This window comes from Falco punctatus (assembly GCF_963210335.1).
Source record: "Falco punctatus genome assembly, chromosome: 4".
NCBI lineage: Eukaryota > Metazoa > Chordata > Aves > Falconiformes > Falconidae > Falco > Falco punctatus.
The window spans coordinates 37727032-37743858 of record NC_137583.1 but is presented as its reverse complement, the minus strand read 5'-3'; the positions used below and the strand labels follow the sequence as shown (position 1 = coordinate 37743858).

At 48.1% G+C, this 16827-nt stretch overlaps 1 protein-coding gene across 8 annotated transcripts in view; it reads left to right on the top strand.

Moving 5' to 3' along the window:
• The first annotated feature begins 750 nt into the window (after positions 1–750).
• PIGQ (phosphatidylinositol glycan anchor biosynthesis class Q) overlaps positions 751–16827 on the top strand; it is a 39022-nt gene continuing 22945 nt past the window's right edge. For 2 of the 8 annotated variants that reach the window (XR_013928108.1, XM_080387374.1), the window contains exons 1-4: positions 1889–2001; positions 6217–6917; positions 12486–12617; positions 13816–13936. Coding sequence is in view for 6 of the 8 variants with exons in the window: in XM_080387374.1 (XP_080243500.1) it covers positions 6244–6917; positions 12486–12617; positions 13816–13936 (927 nt within the window). In the remaining 2 variants the exon portion in view is untranslated. Of the gene's footprint in view, positions 866–1162; positions 1588–1887; positions 2002–2043; positions 2177–2383; positions 5012–6216; positions 6918–12485; positions 12618–13815; positions 13937–16827 lie in introns of those variants that run through there. The other 6 variants (XM_080387376.1, XM_080387375.1, XR_013928109.1 and 3 more) reach the window with 6 other exon arrangements.

Here is a 16827-nt window from a genome sequence, read left to right as displayed (position 1 = left end):
CTCAATATCCACTCAGTCCCTGACCTGCAGGGACCTCGCTATGTCAGCCCAGCGCCCAGTGGAGGCTTTGTGGTAAGCGAGGAGTGCGGAGATGTCAAGGTCTTCACAAGCAGCCGTAAGCTCCTCTGCTCCCTCAGCAGAAAATACGGACACCAGTTTGGCAACCCAGCCGGGGTCTGTGCTGACGTGGACGGCAGCATCCTGGTGGCAGACGAGCAGCACCGTACAGTCCACTTGTTCCCAGAGCATGGGGCTCCCATCTGCCTGGTGTCCACAGGGCTGCGGAGGCCTGCCGGTGTGGCTTGCTCCTCCTTTGGGCACCTCTTTGTGGCAGACACAGGGGAGAACTGCATCAAAGCCTTTAAGTACTGTGTGAGGTCCCCTTACGGCCCTGCCAGCCCCAGGGAACGACACAGTGACCCCAGCCTCACAGCTAGGCAGGGACTGGGGTTCATTCCACTGCAGCCCCGCTGAGCTGTGGGTCTGCTGGTGGGCTGTGAGCTCCACTGCTCCCACAGCCAGGCATTGTCCCCATACTTGACTGCCTTATCGCCCTCCAGCTTCTCCAGATGGCAGAAGGAAGGACTAGACCAGCTCGGAGTTTCTTGGACCCGCCAGAGTAGCTGATCAGAATTGGCCACACGTTGGTGCCTCAGCAAACTCACCACCCCGCCCTTGAGATCTTGTGTGTTTTTGCAAAGATAATATAAATATTTCTCCTCCCTGCACACCGTTTTCATGCGGCCGCGGTTCTGCTCCTGATGCCAGAGCACAACGGGAAGCGGTGAGGGCAGGTGGAGCTGGCAGCCGTGCTCTCCCTGGCACGCTGGGCTTGCAGGAGATTCAGGAGAACGGTAAAATGAAGGTAACTCCTTCTGTGCTGCATTCCTGACCTCTGCAGGGAAGCAACAACTACTGCATGGAGTAAATTGCATGTGGGCACCTAAGAATTGCTCACGCCAACCCTCGGCCTGGTGCTGAGCGTGACCTGCTGTGCTGCTGTCCCGCACACGGTGCCTTTATCAGCAGAGGCCAGGGAGAGCATGCAAGGTGGGGTGGCAGAGGGAGGGCGTTCTTGTGTCGCCCCCCCCCCCCCCCGCCCCAACTCCTTGGCACTGCCGGTGTCTGAAACCTGAGTCCAGTCACCGCCACTTGGGCCAGTCGAGCCCCAAGAGGACCCTCTCTCCTTCCCGGCCCTAAAGGGCCCTCACAGCCACCCTGTCCCTGCAGAGCAGGGCAGCCCTGCAGCGCAGAGGGGTCCATGGGGTCTGCAGGAGTGGGGTGAGCCTGTCCTGTCCCCTCCTGTCACAGGACCTCCCATAAAAAAACATCTCCTCCCACCTTACCTCCTGTTCTGTGGCACCCAACACAAAACTGCCCAAACCCTTCCCTCTGGGCCACCCCGTGGGGTCTGCGCCCCTGACCCACTCTCCCTCTCCATGTGGGACCCCCTCAGTGTCCTCCCCAGCCCGCTGCTGGGACACAGGTGGGGAACTCCTGGATAGGGGGGGCCTGGGCACCGGCACCCACAGGCTGCTGCCACGCTGAGGTGGCATGGACGGGGACTGCGGGGTCCTGTGGGGCAAGGTGAGTCCCTGGCCTTTGGGGACAGGGGACAACGGGGTCCCATGGGGAAAGCTGCATCCCTGGCTTTTGGGGATGGGGGACAATGGGGTCCCACGAGGACAACGGGGTCTCATGGGGAAAGCCAAGTCCCCACCTTTTGGGGACAGGGGACAACAGGGTCCCATGAGAAGAACGGGGTCCCACGAGAACAATGGGGTCCCACGAGGAAAGGTGAGTCCCTGGCCTTTGGGACAGGGGACAGCAGGGTCCCGTGAGGACAAGGGGATCCGGTGGGGAACGGCGAGCACGGGGGGGCACGGCCCGCCTGGTGGCTGGGCGCGCCGCTCCCTATCGGCCGGCCCCGCCGGGCCCCGCCGCCCATCCCCGAGCCCGGCGGAAGGCGCGGGCCGAGCCGCCGGTGAGCAGCGCTGCTGGGTGAGCCGGGGCAGCCCCCGCCGCGGTTCCGGGTCCCCTCCAGGGCGGCGCGGCCCTAAACACCGGGGGAACGGGGAGAGCGGCGCGGGCGGAACGCGGCAGCCCGGTTCCCGGCGCCGGCCGGGCCCGGCGCGGTGCACAGCCCCCGGAAGCGGCCGGCCTGGCGGAGCGGGCGGTAGGCGGCGGCGGGCCGGTCCGAGCGGCGGCGGGGGGCGCGGGGCGGCAGGCCTGCCCTCAGCGGCCCGGGGCTCCCTCCGCCGGGGCCAGGAGCCCGTACCGGCTGCATCAGCCCGGGGGCGGCCCGGCCCGGGCCCTGCGGGCGTTTTAGGGGCGGCCCGAGGGCCGGGGTGGGGGGCTTACCTCTGCCTTGGGCTTGAACGAGGGGTGTCGGGGGGAGGGCGGCGGGTGAAGTACCGCACTGCTGCTGCCTCTCAGCCCACCCATGCCCAGAGATCACATTTAAAAACCACAAAAAAACTGGCTGAGCAACAAGTTGGTGGGCTTTGTAGGGAGGCGGCCCCGCAGCCCCGGGCTGGCCTGGCTGGCCTGCTGCGGGCCCGCGGCCCCGAGCCCCGCCGAGGGCCCTGGGGCTGCTGGGGGGGGCTGCCGGGGGGTGGGCGCCCCTTGGCGTGGCGGCCCTGTCACGGGGTGGGCGCCCCTCGGCGTGGGGCAGCCGACGTGGTGAGGCTGGGGCTGCGTCCCGCTGTTCACCTCGACTTTTCTGTCTAAAGATCTGAAATGAATCAGCCCTGGGGCCCTTTCTTCGTTTGCTGGTTGCGTTAATGCATTTTAGGCGCTGTCCGCTGTTGGTTTTGCTGCGGGCGAGATGGTTGCGTTGATGCTCTGTGGCATCTCGGGGAGTGGGGGAAGAGCTGGGGATTTCCAGCAGAAATGAGCGGTCGGCAAGGCTTTAGGCACTTCACGAGCACGGACTAAGTATATTGGTAGGATATTTCTGTTAAAGTTAGCAGCAATGAAACTGTTGACTGTGATGACATTTAAAATGTCAACTTTAGATTTCAGACAGTCGATTGAAATGAGTAAGGTAGGACGCACGGCTGGTTGTGGGTTTGGGAACACCAGCCCTGCTGCCTGAGCTCCCAGGCCAGCTCCCCACTAACCATCTGCCCTGTCACTGTACAAATAGTTGATGGGCTGGTTTTCAACTGTCAAGGTATTTTGTACAGCCTGAAAATTGTATCGGAGCCTTCTCTGCCATATCTGCAGCAGCCAAAGGAGAGATCATGTGCTTGGGTACCATTGAACCTGAGCTATAGCCAGTGTAGTTAGCTGCATAAAACTTAATTCATTTAAAAGGTTGGGAAGGGTGTAAGAGAGAAAACTCACATGAACATGAGAAGTGTTTCTCCTCCATAAGAAGTATTCTCAGATGACTGTGGCTATCTTTAAAAAAATCTTGGTAAGAAATAAATGTTTGGATTAAGAGTCAGTTGATAATTCTTCAAAATGTCCAATGGATGGACAAACCTTTAAGAAGGACAGCTGTGCAGAGACACTGGAAGTCTCTTGTAGCAATACTCTGAAACAATTGTGGCATCTCTTGAGGAAAAAGAAGAATAGAAAAATCAACTTTAAAAGGTTATCTGTCCAGTATTACTGGTGGTAGCTTTGGGAATCAAAACAGAAATACTGAGAAACCCCATTCAGGTACTTACCTTCCTCATTTTTCTCTGGGTTCTTTAAAATACCAAGCTCAATTTCACTTTTTTAGAGTATGCAGTTATTGGTGAACTTCACTTGTAATATTTTGGTATTGCACTGTAGCTAGAATGTTATCACTCTAGCTAAATTTATATTATTTTAAATAATTCCTGAGCATATGTGTTTATGTACATTCCCAACATGTTCAATCTGTTATTTTGCCTTTCATAGCCCCTGTATTTATATAATTTATTTCCTTTTTCCTAGGAATATGTCTGTAGGTCTTAGGGCAAAAAAATGAAAATCCTTTTTCAAACCTAAAGCTAAATCATGAAGCAAATGTCATCTCACCTGATAATGTTTCATTAACAATGGGTTAGGCAAGGAGGTAGGAGAGGTAGTGAAGGGAAGAATATCTTGGTCAGTACCCTTGGACAGACCGCAGTCTTTCTAAAAGAAGGAAAAGCAAAATGACATGTTTTATATCAAACTTTTTTAAGGATCAGTGTAATTAATTGTGTCTGTCAGCAGATTTTCACCAAAGTTTCCTATGTGTGTCAGGAGCAACTCTTCTAGATAGAATGTGTCCTTCGATGTCTTTGTGGTCTTCCAGAGGAAAAAAACATCAAAAAATACCTGAATCATTAATTAAGTAGCTAATTCAATAGAAGTGAAAGATGAGCTTCGATGTCTTGCTTTTTCAGTCCTTTTGGGTCTAATAGTCATTAAACTGTCTAGTGAAAGATGATGTTTTCCAGTTGTACTGCATGTCTTTGGACTTTCCCATGCCTGGTGTCCTGCACCCTTACAGTCCCAGGCTGTCACATCTGCCATTTTCCTACCCTTCCTTTGGTATGCCCTTCCTTTGGTATGCCCTTCCACTTCCATTCTCCTTCTGCTAGAGGCTTGCAGTCCTTTGGAAAAACACATAGTATGTGAGGTTCTTCTGAGATCCTGCTTCCTTACAGGCTTCACAGCTCCAAGCTTATCCCTCTGGTCAAAGAGAGAGGGATGGAAGTCCCTCTGCAGCCTCCAAATCTTGCCATGGGCTGGAGGGTCTGTGGGACAGCGAGGGACAGTGCTCGGTGCCCTCGGCACCTGTGAAGACTCTGCTTCCAGCAGCATGCTGTGAGCAGAATCCCTCAGGAGCACCCGTATGCCTGTCTGAGGGGAGGTCTTGGGGTGTGCTTTGCAGTTTTGCAGTAAAAGGGAAAATTCAGTTCCAGGGAAAAAAACCATTACTCCTTGCAAACGCAGCAACTGTGGTGCTTTGCCCATCAGAGGAGCGAGCTGTTCAACAAGGAAACTTCACCTTGCTGCCTCGAGGGGCTGACAACTCATCCGTGAGGTGAGCCGATATTTCCTACCGCTGTACTTGGCGGAGCTGTGGGGCTGGGAGCAGGTTAATTGTTCGCCTTTGCTGCTTCCCCATCACTGCCTCATGCCATAGCAAATTGCCAGGTGCTGAGATTTACTAGATCAATTGTCCTGTATTAAAAACAGAAAACCAAAACCACGAGGGACCTTCACCTTGCACATCCTTTCTACGTGTTATAAATACATTCTGTGTTCCTCTTTCCGACTGACTGGGTCCCTCACAGAGGAGCCAGCCTCGGGGGCCTGCAGAGTTTTCACATCTCTAACAAAGCACTGAAGGACAGGAAAGGACAACGGGTGCCGGATGCCGACTGTTCTGTGCCAGCGCCTTCCTTACTGCAATTATATTTCTGTTCGAAACCTCCACCTTATTTAAAGAGACATTGTCAACTGCCTCAAAGCTCCTTTTTGTAAAGTCTTACAAAGCCATTGAGATGTGTTCTTAAATGATATGAAGAAAAACATTGTAAAGAACACTGATAAAGCACAGGTGCTTCTTCATTCTTTAGGATCTTGTATCTAATGAATTAAAACTACTACATAAACTTCAATCAGTTAATCACTATGGTCCCTTTTGACAAAGTTACCATCTCTGTTTCCAGATGAGGGGAGTGAGACAAGAGGAGATGAGTGATCTGACCAAGGTTGTTCAGTGAGTTTGTTGCAGAGCACAGCTCACAGCTCTGGGGTCGTGGGTGATGAAGGAGGCGCTGGCATTATCTGGCTTTATAGCATAAACTTATATCTCATTGTCAGTACAGGAGGTGGTGTTCCCCAGAGACATCACGGTGTGCTATGATGTCCCTTCTCTAGGAAGTGCTCAAGCACATCCAGTGTCAGAGCCGAGGCTGGATGGATTCCTAATCTTGGCTGGTCCAGCGGGCTGTGCTTATCAGTGTGCTGTCATGAAAGACTGCACCAGGACTTGGAGAAGGGCTTTGCTGAGAAAGTCCAGTCTTGCCACCCCTCACTTCAAAAACTGCTGACTGTCAGGAACCTCCTAAATACTTCTCTGATGTGTGTATGTCTGTTGGCTGTCACTAATGTCGTTTGGCAAGTGGTTGAACTTACTGTTTTAAAACTTGGTTGGCCCTCATCCCCAGTGCCTTTGGTCAGCTCAGATTTTCCTTGCATTTAATTGCCATTCTCAAGTTTTATTTCTGCATTTGTTCACAGGTGTACCATTGTTCCAGGGTTGCTGCCATGGTACTTAAAGTCTTCTTTCCATCATGCTGCTCCTCAGCAGAGAGTGGCATTTTGATCGGCCGGTGGATCTCGGAACAGAACTCTGCTGTTATCCTTGCTGTGGTCCATTTCCCTTTTATTCCTGTCCAGGTGAAGCAGTATGTCAGTGAAGTCCAACGAGTGACTAAAGTCAATGTTTCTGTGCTTGGCTCATGGAGCAACAGCAAACAGGAGAAAGAAGAGAGTCTGAGTGAGTTCTTGGAAGACCTTGGGACAATATTCTCCCATGAGCCGTGGATTCAGATAAGCAAAGAGGGGAACAGCAAATTCTGGAGCTGTTCTACTCTTCAGAAACACTCTAACAACCCTAAGGAGGAAGAAATCATCTTAGTGTACTATGACCAGCGCAAAGTCATGCTTTCCCATCTGCATCCCCCTTTGGACACAGCTGCCTCCACTGACCGCAAGGCAGATGATGCTTCAAAGCTCTCTGCCATCTTTGACACAGTTGCAAAGAGTAAGGTACTGTTCATGACGGACAGGTACGATGATGGGCCCATTAAGCTAACCCACTGGCAGTCAGATGGCGTTGAAGCTAGTATCATCGTGGAGCTGTTGAAGCAGGCCTCTGTGCCTGCGTGCATGCTGCTGACATTCCTGCTTTCAGTTATCTCTGGGATCTGCAGGAGCAGGTAAGTAATGTGACACTGGCCAGCTTACATTTTGCCTGGAAATGTAATTCATGTTTAGGCATTTGCAGGGTTCCTGCTCAACCCCAGTGAGAAACACAGTTGACCCAAAATCTTTCTGTTGGAAACAGGCTGCTGCCGAGCTTCTATTAGAGTTTGAGGAGCTCTGTTGAAAACGCAAAGCTAAAGACTCCCTCAGATAGGATAGACTTCACGGGGCTGGGAGATTTTCTGGGGAGGCACTTATCTCCTCCCCATTTGCAGCAGGGGGAGCTCAGCCCCACTTCAGTTTCATCACAGCTGAAATACTGGGTTTCCAGCTATTCCATGGCTGACAGAATGACATGAGGATCTCCTTAATGGCTCGATAACTAGGACTCCCTACTCCCTGTTTGCTATGAATCCCAGTTGTGAAACTTCAGCAAATATGTGTCTAAATCCATCGTGTCTCTAACAGGTGCTGGTGTTGCAACCTTGGCACCTTACAGCAGGTTACAGGGAATGCTGGTCTATGTTAATCCTTGGAGAAATTCCATTGTCACAACCATGACACTGAATAGGATGCTTCAAATGTAATGCGTGGCAAGTGCTTGCACTAAAGAGGAATTCTGAGCAGATTTGAAGGGGAGAAGCTTCTGTGTGTAAAGCTTAATAACACATGTGGTCAGCCTGCCTGAAGAGGTTGTGCCGGAGAAGGGAGTGCAGTTCAGGTTCCAAGCTGCAAGGGGACACTTTAATTGATGAAATTTGGATAACAGCTACTATTGTATTCATGGATAAATCTTCTCAAGTACAGCCTAAGGGTATGGGGAATGGAGTCTTCTAACAGGTTTCCAGTTGTATGATACTGTCATAAAAAAATTACAGTGAAACTCTTCATATGCAAAGATTTTCTGAACAGCTGGATTAGGCATTTTGGTGCACAAAGGGAACACTGTCTGGTTTTGGATTACTCTATTGGGAGAGATTTAGGGTCAGCCTCAATCCTGATATAATTAGGGACCACTGGTTCCTGGGACTGCTCTGTAGATGCTGACTCTGCATTAATGGTTGTTAATGGTAACTAAGTCAGAACTTTGTGGCTTGGTGGAAGACTGGGAGTCAGCTCTGAAGGTCCTTTGTCTGGCTGTCCATGGGCTGTGTGCGACTACCAACAAACAGGATGATCCTTTTCTGCATAGGCACTTGGTCTCAAGGTCAGATGTGACCACCTTCGTCAGTGCTAGGACTTGGGCCAGGTTTAGCATCAGGTTAAGCCCAAGCCTCGCAGGTCTCCAGAAGGCCACAGTCTAAGCATAACTTGGGAGTTCAAGCTTAGTGTGGCAGGTTGGGCACAGGTATCTGGTACCCAGCTTATCAGGAGCTTTTCTGATTTCACCTTTTCCTAAGCCCATTACCGACATTTTGAGCCAGAGCAGTGGCCAGGCTAGCAGCCAGCTACGCACCAGCAGGCAGAACGCGAGACTTGCTGCACGTAAACCTAGGTTGAACTTGTCCATAACCTTGGGAGGTACAGATTTTTTTCTGCTTTGTTTTATTCACCCATAGTATCGGCATTATATTTGCCTGTCTTACAGGTGTTTTAAAAGGTCAATCTTGGCGAACAGAGATTAGTATCTGGCTTTATAACAAACCTCCTGCTTGACCTAAGTCATTTAATTTAATTTGGTTCAATCCAGCATGATGTGTGGTACAACCTCCTTTGTGCCAACATACACAAGGCAGGGAGGGTTCAAGATGGTACATGCAGGTGTCCTTCCAGTCCCCTCCTCCCAGTGCTGGAATGGGACAGGATGTCCCATAAAATAAAGATCTGCCAGGTTTTTGCTCCTTCTAGTCACAGGACCTGATTCTTTCCCAGGTCTTTGTGATGTTAAGGGATGGTCAGCTTTCAAAAGCCAAAGAAAAAGGTCAGTGATGTCCTCTCAGGCTGCAGAGGCTCGGGGCTTTTTAGATATGCCACTGTTGTGTATTTGTGCTGGGGAAGCAGGGCAGCAGCCTTAGAAATCTCAGGTGGTGAACGCTGACATCCAGATTACCGCGAGCTCTCAAGTCCTGTACATCTTAAATTAAGGCATTTCTTCAGCACCACCTTGTGCTAAGGGGTGGCCATTGCAATCCTCTCTGCAGAGGGACTGGGCTGCGGGATTGCCATTACTGCTGAAGGTCTCAAGTGTGCTGTTGGGGACATCAGGGTGATTAAGTACTGAGGCAAGAAACTCTAAAAATGTCTATTTACAAACACTGTGACCTCTGATTCCTCATCCAGGAGGGGGGCACTCTTCCTTCAGGTTCTGGCTTGGAGCAAAAAGACAGCCAGGGGTTCTGGTTAATGGAGCTTTAATATTTGCATGTGATCCTGACTCAGAAAGACTGCTTTTCATCTGATATCTGAAAAATCCACTCTCACTCTTAGAAAAAAAACCTGAATTGAAAAATCAAGTTTTACTCATGCAGGCTATTTTAATGTATTGCTAAAATTATTTGTATTTGGAAACACCCCAAAGATCTCCTGCTGCTTAAATAATGCAATGACACAATATCACTGGGTTTTTTGTTGTTAGTTGGGGTTTTTTTACTTGGTTGGTTTTCCATTGCACTTCTGAAAATCATCCTATATACTGTGTGGTAAACAAGTGGGAGCATTTATGGCAATGCATAGTCAATATGCATAGGGGTAGGAGACCACGCAAGAAGTATTTTTGGCTTTCCTCCGCAGTAACTCCTGGAGATGAGAGCTCCCATAGTACATCTTGCAACTATTATATTGAGCTTTTTGCAGTATGTTTGTATTTTTATTTAAATAAGTATGTGTATGTATTTACTTTCCAGAGAAAGCGTGTAAATGGAATAGAGGTTGTCCTCTTGGTGCTAAGTGAAAAGAGAAGAGAGTCAGCTGTAGCACAGACAAGCACGGACCTCTGAGGTGTCTTTGGGCCCATCCTGTTCAATCAAGGCGATGCATTTAGCCATTGCAGGCTGCCGTGGGTGCACGTGTTGGGGGTGCTCCTGGGGATGGGGCAGAAGAGAGCAGCAGCCTGTCCTTTCCTTTGCCCAGGGTGTCTGGTCGGTGGGTGACCCACAGGGTAGCTGCCTGTAGCTTGGGGAGCCGTGGAGCAGCAATGGATGGCAAGAGGCACACGTGGCTGGGAGAGGGTGGGGAGGCTGTCAGCCCAGGGAGTGTTCAGCACAGGGCCCAGAGCCGCTGCTTTCTGCTTGAACTGGGCAGCTATTGGTGTGACCAGTAATTTTTCACCTTCAGCCGTCTGTACATAATCACACAGGTAGTGTTTCTTCTTCCCCCTGCTTTGCATTTCAAGTGCAGTTCTCTGCTTTAGCAAAGGTTTGCCACACCAGAATTTGTAAGCACTGGGCTAGGATATAATTGGAAGAGAAAACTCATCTGCACTTGTGCCTCGGTGCATCTGTGAACCCAGGTCATCGAGATCAGTGGCCAGTGCTGGTGCCCCCCGTGTCTCCCTCCCCTGCACAGTGCTCTTTCCTCCGCCACTTTAGATATCACCTCCTGACAAGTCAGCTGAGGAACAGTGCATTCATTTGTCTCTAAGGTGGGAGGCTGTAACAAAGAGCTGAGTAATTTGGAGGCCTCAAGTTAAGAATGATTCACAGTACACTGTGTATTTCAAAACCAATGTGTCTGAAATCTGTATGGCGAGGGGGAAGGGGGGACTTCAGCACTCTGTTTTTTAAGCTGAGAAACCTTACACAAAGGATGGTTGAAAGGGCTCAGGAGGAAGGGAGGAGGAAGGGGGTAGCAACCACAGTGAACCAAGCAGGGTTTTTGAATGAGCCATACCCTTGCAATTTGTCTAAAATGTAGAAATTGCAGCTGGAGCCCCAGTCTGCCCATCCTGTGTTTTATCCAGGCCAGACCTGAAGGCACTCTGCTGCTGGCCAACAGGCTGAAGTCCCCCAGATGAAATCTGGGGGGCATGGGGAAATGAAATGGGGGCTATGAAATCTGAGGAAGGCATGCACACTTTGCAGGGACATCTCCAGGCCATGTTCACTAGCCATCCAAAGAACTGTACAATTTCAAAAGTGAAGCAGGATACAAGGAATAATTTTAGCATTTGGAATGAATGTAAACTGAAGGAACATGCCAAAGCAGTAAGCAAGAGTAGGTGAAGGAAGTGACTGAAAGTGAACATAGATTCCTGGACCCTTAATAAGAAGCTTTACTTATTTTTACAGTGAAACACTGTAAAAAGAGTGAAACAACCATTGCATACAGGAAAGAAATGATCCAAATTATGTCTGCCTCAGATTTTATTCCCCACAACAAACATGGTGCTCTGTGTTGCTGTACTGTTAATGTGCATTCTCTGAGCAGCCTGCATCCCATGGTATCATTTTAGACCACACAAATCACCATTGTTCCCATCTTTATAGGTTGTGTGGTAATAAAAGTAACTCCCAAAAATAATTGAGCGTCACTTAGTGCTTTTCTTTGAGTCATAAAAAAAGAACAGTGTGAATATTTCCTCCTCTGCAAGCCTAATGTGGATGTTAACTTTGAAACCAAATTAAATGATAAATGTTCTATTATCTTCATAATGCTGGTCACCCTTGGCAAGGCAGTTGACAGACGGTGGAAATGAAGACCCTAAGAAAGAAATTTGGAATTAGTAAAGAAGAAAAGGATCAAGTGGAAGAAAAAGAAAAGAGGTGGGAAATGGGACAGAAACTGCAAGGAGAAATGCAGCTGTTTGTTGCAGCAAGCTCTACCACTCTGGATTTGGAGATCTGAACGCAACTCTCTTCCGATTGCCATACTACAAAGAATGAACTTTGGTGGAACCAGACCAGCGCAGTGGTGATAGAATCCAAAATGGCTTCAAGATTCAACCATCCAACACCTCATACCATCTTTCCTGCCTTGAAAGACTGTTGTGACAGATGGAGCCCAATGTCATGGACCAAATGAACTCAATGGATTTTCAGGGGGATGGCCCGTAGACTAAGGGAGTGCTATCTGTGTGTGTATATTAAAAGACAGAAAAGGTGATGATGTATTGGAAAGTATAGCATGACGTAAACGGTATGGAATAAGGGGTGGATACCATCCTCGTTTCGGCTGGGATAGAATTAATTTTCTTTGTAGTAGTTGGTGTAGTGTTGTGTTTTGGATTTGGTGTGAGAACAACGTTGCTGACACACTGATGGTTTTAGTTCCTGCTAGGAATCCAACTGCCTTGACTCCAGTCCTTTGGAGACTCAGAGCAGTGTGCAATCCCAGTGATGTATCCCAAAGCGGAGGGTGGAATCAGGATTGCCTTCTGGCTTCCTTGAAAGAGCAAGTGAGGCATGTGGTTTTACAGAATGGAAATGATAGGTTGGGTTGTCTGCTTTAAATGTCTCGGTCTGGAAAGGCTGCCTTAATTCTCTTAAACTTTATGAGAGTAGTTAACATCTAATATTCTTTAATGACAATATGTTGACACTGTCTCTGGTTGCACAACCTTAACTTTCCACTGAATGTTTTATGTGGAGTTTGTACGCTGGACAGCCAGTTATGCGGCAAAAGTAAATCCCTTCGTGTTTTTGCAGGGTGCTGAAGTTTTGGCCTTTGTCTTTCTTATGGAGCAAACTCTCAACTTGTGAACAGCTGGGATATCGCCTGCAGCACCTCCAGGTCATCAGCAGCAACAAGAAGGCTCAAAATGAGTCTCAGCTAATGAGGTATGGAGTACATATAAAGTCATCCATAGCTCTGCTCTAGCCCTGTCTCCTCTGGGGAACCCAAACCACAGATCTTCTGCCCGCACAGTACTGTGGGGTCCATCCTCACTGCACCATGTCATGTTGCCTTCCTCGTTCTACTCCCTGCTAGTTTGCAGATCTTTACTGTGCACTTTGTTTTTATTAATTATGCCTTTTGCCAGATACATGCCTTTTTCCCTTGCTTGGGAAAAGTGACCAGGATATTGCCCACAGAAAGCTTGTGCTGCACCCGTGTGTGTAGTGCTTTGCTATCGTTACTCCCACAAGCTCATTGCTTTCACACATGCTGCTGTTAACCAAATTCTACAATCAGTATTCAGTGCACTTTCCGTAAGAGCAGAAAAGTTTAATAATCCCCTCTTTCACCCACTTACTTGGGGACTCTTTCTTGCAGTAACGGCAGACGAAACTCCAGCAGCAGTAACAAGTCAGTGTAGCAGAAAAAGCAAACATGCAGCACAGTGAGTGGAACAGGGAGAGGCAGAGATCTGAGACAGATATTGAATGCCCTACGGCCATTACACAGCGAGTCTTGTTCTGTGTGGTTCTCTGATCCTGCAGTAATAGACTCCCAGTGAACACTTAAAATAGATTAGCAGATTTGAAGGCCAGAAGTAACTGTGATTGTTTAATCTGATTTCCCGAATAACTCACGTCATGGAATTTCATTCAGAAACTCTAGCAGTGAAGGGGCAGTTCATCAGCCCTTCTGGGTGTGTGTACGTACCCAGAAACACTTATTTTAAATTACGATGACTAGTGGTTCAACTAAAGTATACCTCTTGGAAAGCCAACTGATCTCAGTGTGGATGCTCCAAGTGGTGGTGCCCTTAGTATTGGTAAATCCCCCCCAATTATATGTGTACTACAGACTTCGTCTAACATTCCTCTTTGTAGCTTCAGTCCCGCTGTTCACTCCCCTTACTAAAAAAGGTTTTGTGGTGTGGCAGGCGCTGAGTGGCTCCGTGTTTGGCCACAGAAGTAGCAGCACACCAGTGAAAGTCAAAAGATCTCTGTACTGTGCCTCTTCAGTAAATTGTCCTGGTTCCCTGGGACATTAAAGATGCTATGTAAATGAGGTCAACAATTGCCATTGAAACATTAAACAATGTCCTTCCTTTTTGTCTAACACTGTTTCTCTTTATCCTGCATGTAGGAAAGCCAACATCTTTGTCTCTCTGCTGATTGATGTGGCTCTGGGGATACTGCTGATGTCCTGGCTGTACAGAAAGAACCGAATTGGTCACCTTGCTGACACCCTCATCCCCGTGGCCGATGTAAGTCTGGCCAAAGCCATTTCTCTTTCACCTGCTGTGGGTACTGACCAGCTCTTGGTGCCTCGGGTTGTAAGGAGGCAATGCCTTATGCACAAGGTGTTCAGAGAGAGTCCTGTCTGAAGTCATGCAAATGAGGTCTCCTCAAGAACAGTGAAATCTTCAAATCGAGTCTGCTGAGGCTGCTCAAAAGGAACATGGCTCTGCTTTGCATGTGCAGTGAATAGTAATTAGACGTTTACCAGAGGGCTGCTCCAGTCCTAGAGTAACAATTATGGCTTGGACAGAGCTCTGCAGCTGCAGATTGAGTGGTTATCAAGCCAGAATACTTTTATTCTGGAGTCGACAGGAAATGTTCTCAAGTTGTTGCTATATGGGGCATTTGGGGTGTGGGGGGAAAAGCTGTAACCTGGGTTGAATCTGATAAATTGCTGAAAGTCAAACTTGATAAGCAGTGCAGCTGTGTTTGTGAAAAGGAAGTTTGTGGGGAAGTCCAAAGGCATTAGCTAGTCAGGATGTAAACACCTGAAATCCTCTCCAAGAGCTCTGCTGTACAGATGGTAAACTAGGAAAACTTGCTGCCTCCTGTGATTTTCTCAAACATAACTCCACTTGCCCACTAAGATCTCTTGACATCAACTTAAATTCATGAAGAACAAGTATGACTTATACTGTCCTGCTTTTCTGGTGGTTCATTTTAGGCGCAGTGCTCCAATATATCTGTTTAGTGGCAGTAAGGAACATGTAATGTACTTCACAGGCTGGAGACCAGACCACTAATCTGAAGTTAGCTTGGTTTTAAGAGTTTCTGTGTCCTGGAAAGAAATGTGCAGCCAACGTTGAGCGCTGCCGTGCAGCTGCACAGCCTAATCCTTTCTCTGCCCACTTTCCTTTCATTTCTAGGAGGGAAGGTGGATCTTTCCCTTGGTTTCTAGCAGCTGGAGAACATCCTGTCTTTGCTCTTTCTCCAGCTTCTTGGTTGGGAGGAATTTTATTCTGATTAGAGAATTCCAGCAGGAGTTTACTTCTCCTACTTATGCTGTCTTTCTTGGGAAGAGCTCACATTTCCCTTGACGGTCATCTGCTTGGTCCATGTCTAATCTTTTAACTGTTACAAGCTATAGGTCTCTGATCATTCTTGTATGCTGCACTTTCAGAAAGCATATGGAGTGCCCAGCACAGCAATAATCATGATCCACGGCTATTTTTGTTATTTTTCATAGTAAAACTTTTAAGGATTGGTGCAGACAGCAGTGGGGTAGAAAGGACCACAATTCTTGCAATACATTTGCTCTTGTATTTGAGCTATGCACTAAAATTTTTTTTCTAAGTCGTATTCTCTCTTACAGATATTTTAGCTGGAGAAGTTTAAGTTCTCTAGAGCTCTCCCTATGGGATTACTTAAGTGTCCAGCTCTTAGAAATCTGATTTCTTAACAAGTCTGCAAGGAAGTGGCTTTTGGCTGCGTTCCTGTTTGCACAGGTGGCTCCAGGAGGGGTTCCATCTGCCCAGTGTCTTTGGCAGATGGACGCTCTCCGTGCTCAAGGTGTATCCAATCCCAGCACCTGTCCTGGATAGGCTTGCTCCTGAGACTTGGTCGTTCATTCCTCTTTCAGTAATTTAGCTCATCTGTCACTCAACTTAGGCGTCATAGTGTCAGTTATTTTCACCATGTCTCCTACATGTGCAGACTTCATTACCTTGCTATCTCCAAGAACTGTTTACTTACTTTCCTGGAAGTGCTAACTCCTCCGTATGTGGGTGGCCTGGCAGTCAGTCGGTGCCTTTCTTCTCTGCTTCTCCAAGCTTATCAGTTCAGGCCACATTGACATCTTACTTTCCAGCCTTACTTTCTTCTTTCAAGCATATTAGATTGTGGACATAAAATCATTTGGAGTTGTCCTTTTACTGCCTTCGGTGGTCATTGATTTATATGCATTATGTGCAGGCCTTAAAAAATGCAGATCTGAGTGATCCCAAAATATACCAATGACTTCAGCATGTGGCGTGCAAGCCAGCGCCACTTCTTTTCCAGTATGACAGCAAAAGCTCCCCTTAGCCATTCAGCAGTAGGTTTCCTCTTTGCTGCTGAGTGTCCATCTGGTATGCATTATTCCCATCACTTGGGCTTTCTCAAGTGCATTTGTGTTGCCAAGTTCAGTAACGCAAACTTTCCCATGTGCAGAATGAGTTACTTTTCCTTTCCCGATGCTCCTTGCTGTTCTGCTTTTTATATATGTGCCCCAGATCTGATGATGGCATTGACCTTACTTCTCTGTGTCTGTTAGTAAATAGAACATGATATGTATTACAATAAGTTTATTATATATTGTAGGGTTATATACATAACCTTATTTTAACCTTATTGATTCGATTTATTTTAATATCGACAGACTAGCCTTATATAATGTATAACTTTATTGGTTTGATTGATTTTAGTAATGACAAAATCGTAGCTGTGTGGGGACTGGATACAGTGCTCATCTTTTTTCCTAGCAAATATCTCTCTGGAAATAAGCAGATGCAGGTAGCTTGTTTGGGCTCTCAGCAACTGCCAGGGTCACTAGCTCAGGCTGCTGACGTGAGGATCAAGCCATGTTCCCTAGCCATCATTAGTCATCCCCTGATATAATGGTTCTCAAATCAGCACTTAGCTAGCAATTGTTGATGATGCACAAGACACCATTGACTGCAGCTCCCACTTTCACAGCTTGATGAGCTGCACTGCGCTGACTGTAATAACAAGTTGCTTTTGTCAGTAAATGAGGCAGATGTGATTCAGAGACACCTAGGGAGTAACTGGCGAGTAGCTATGTGCAGTATGAAGGACTGATTTCTGGAGCAGGCTTTCGAATCCAAGAAATGGAAAATATGAATAATCTCTCCGTAGGTGC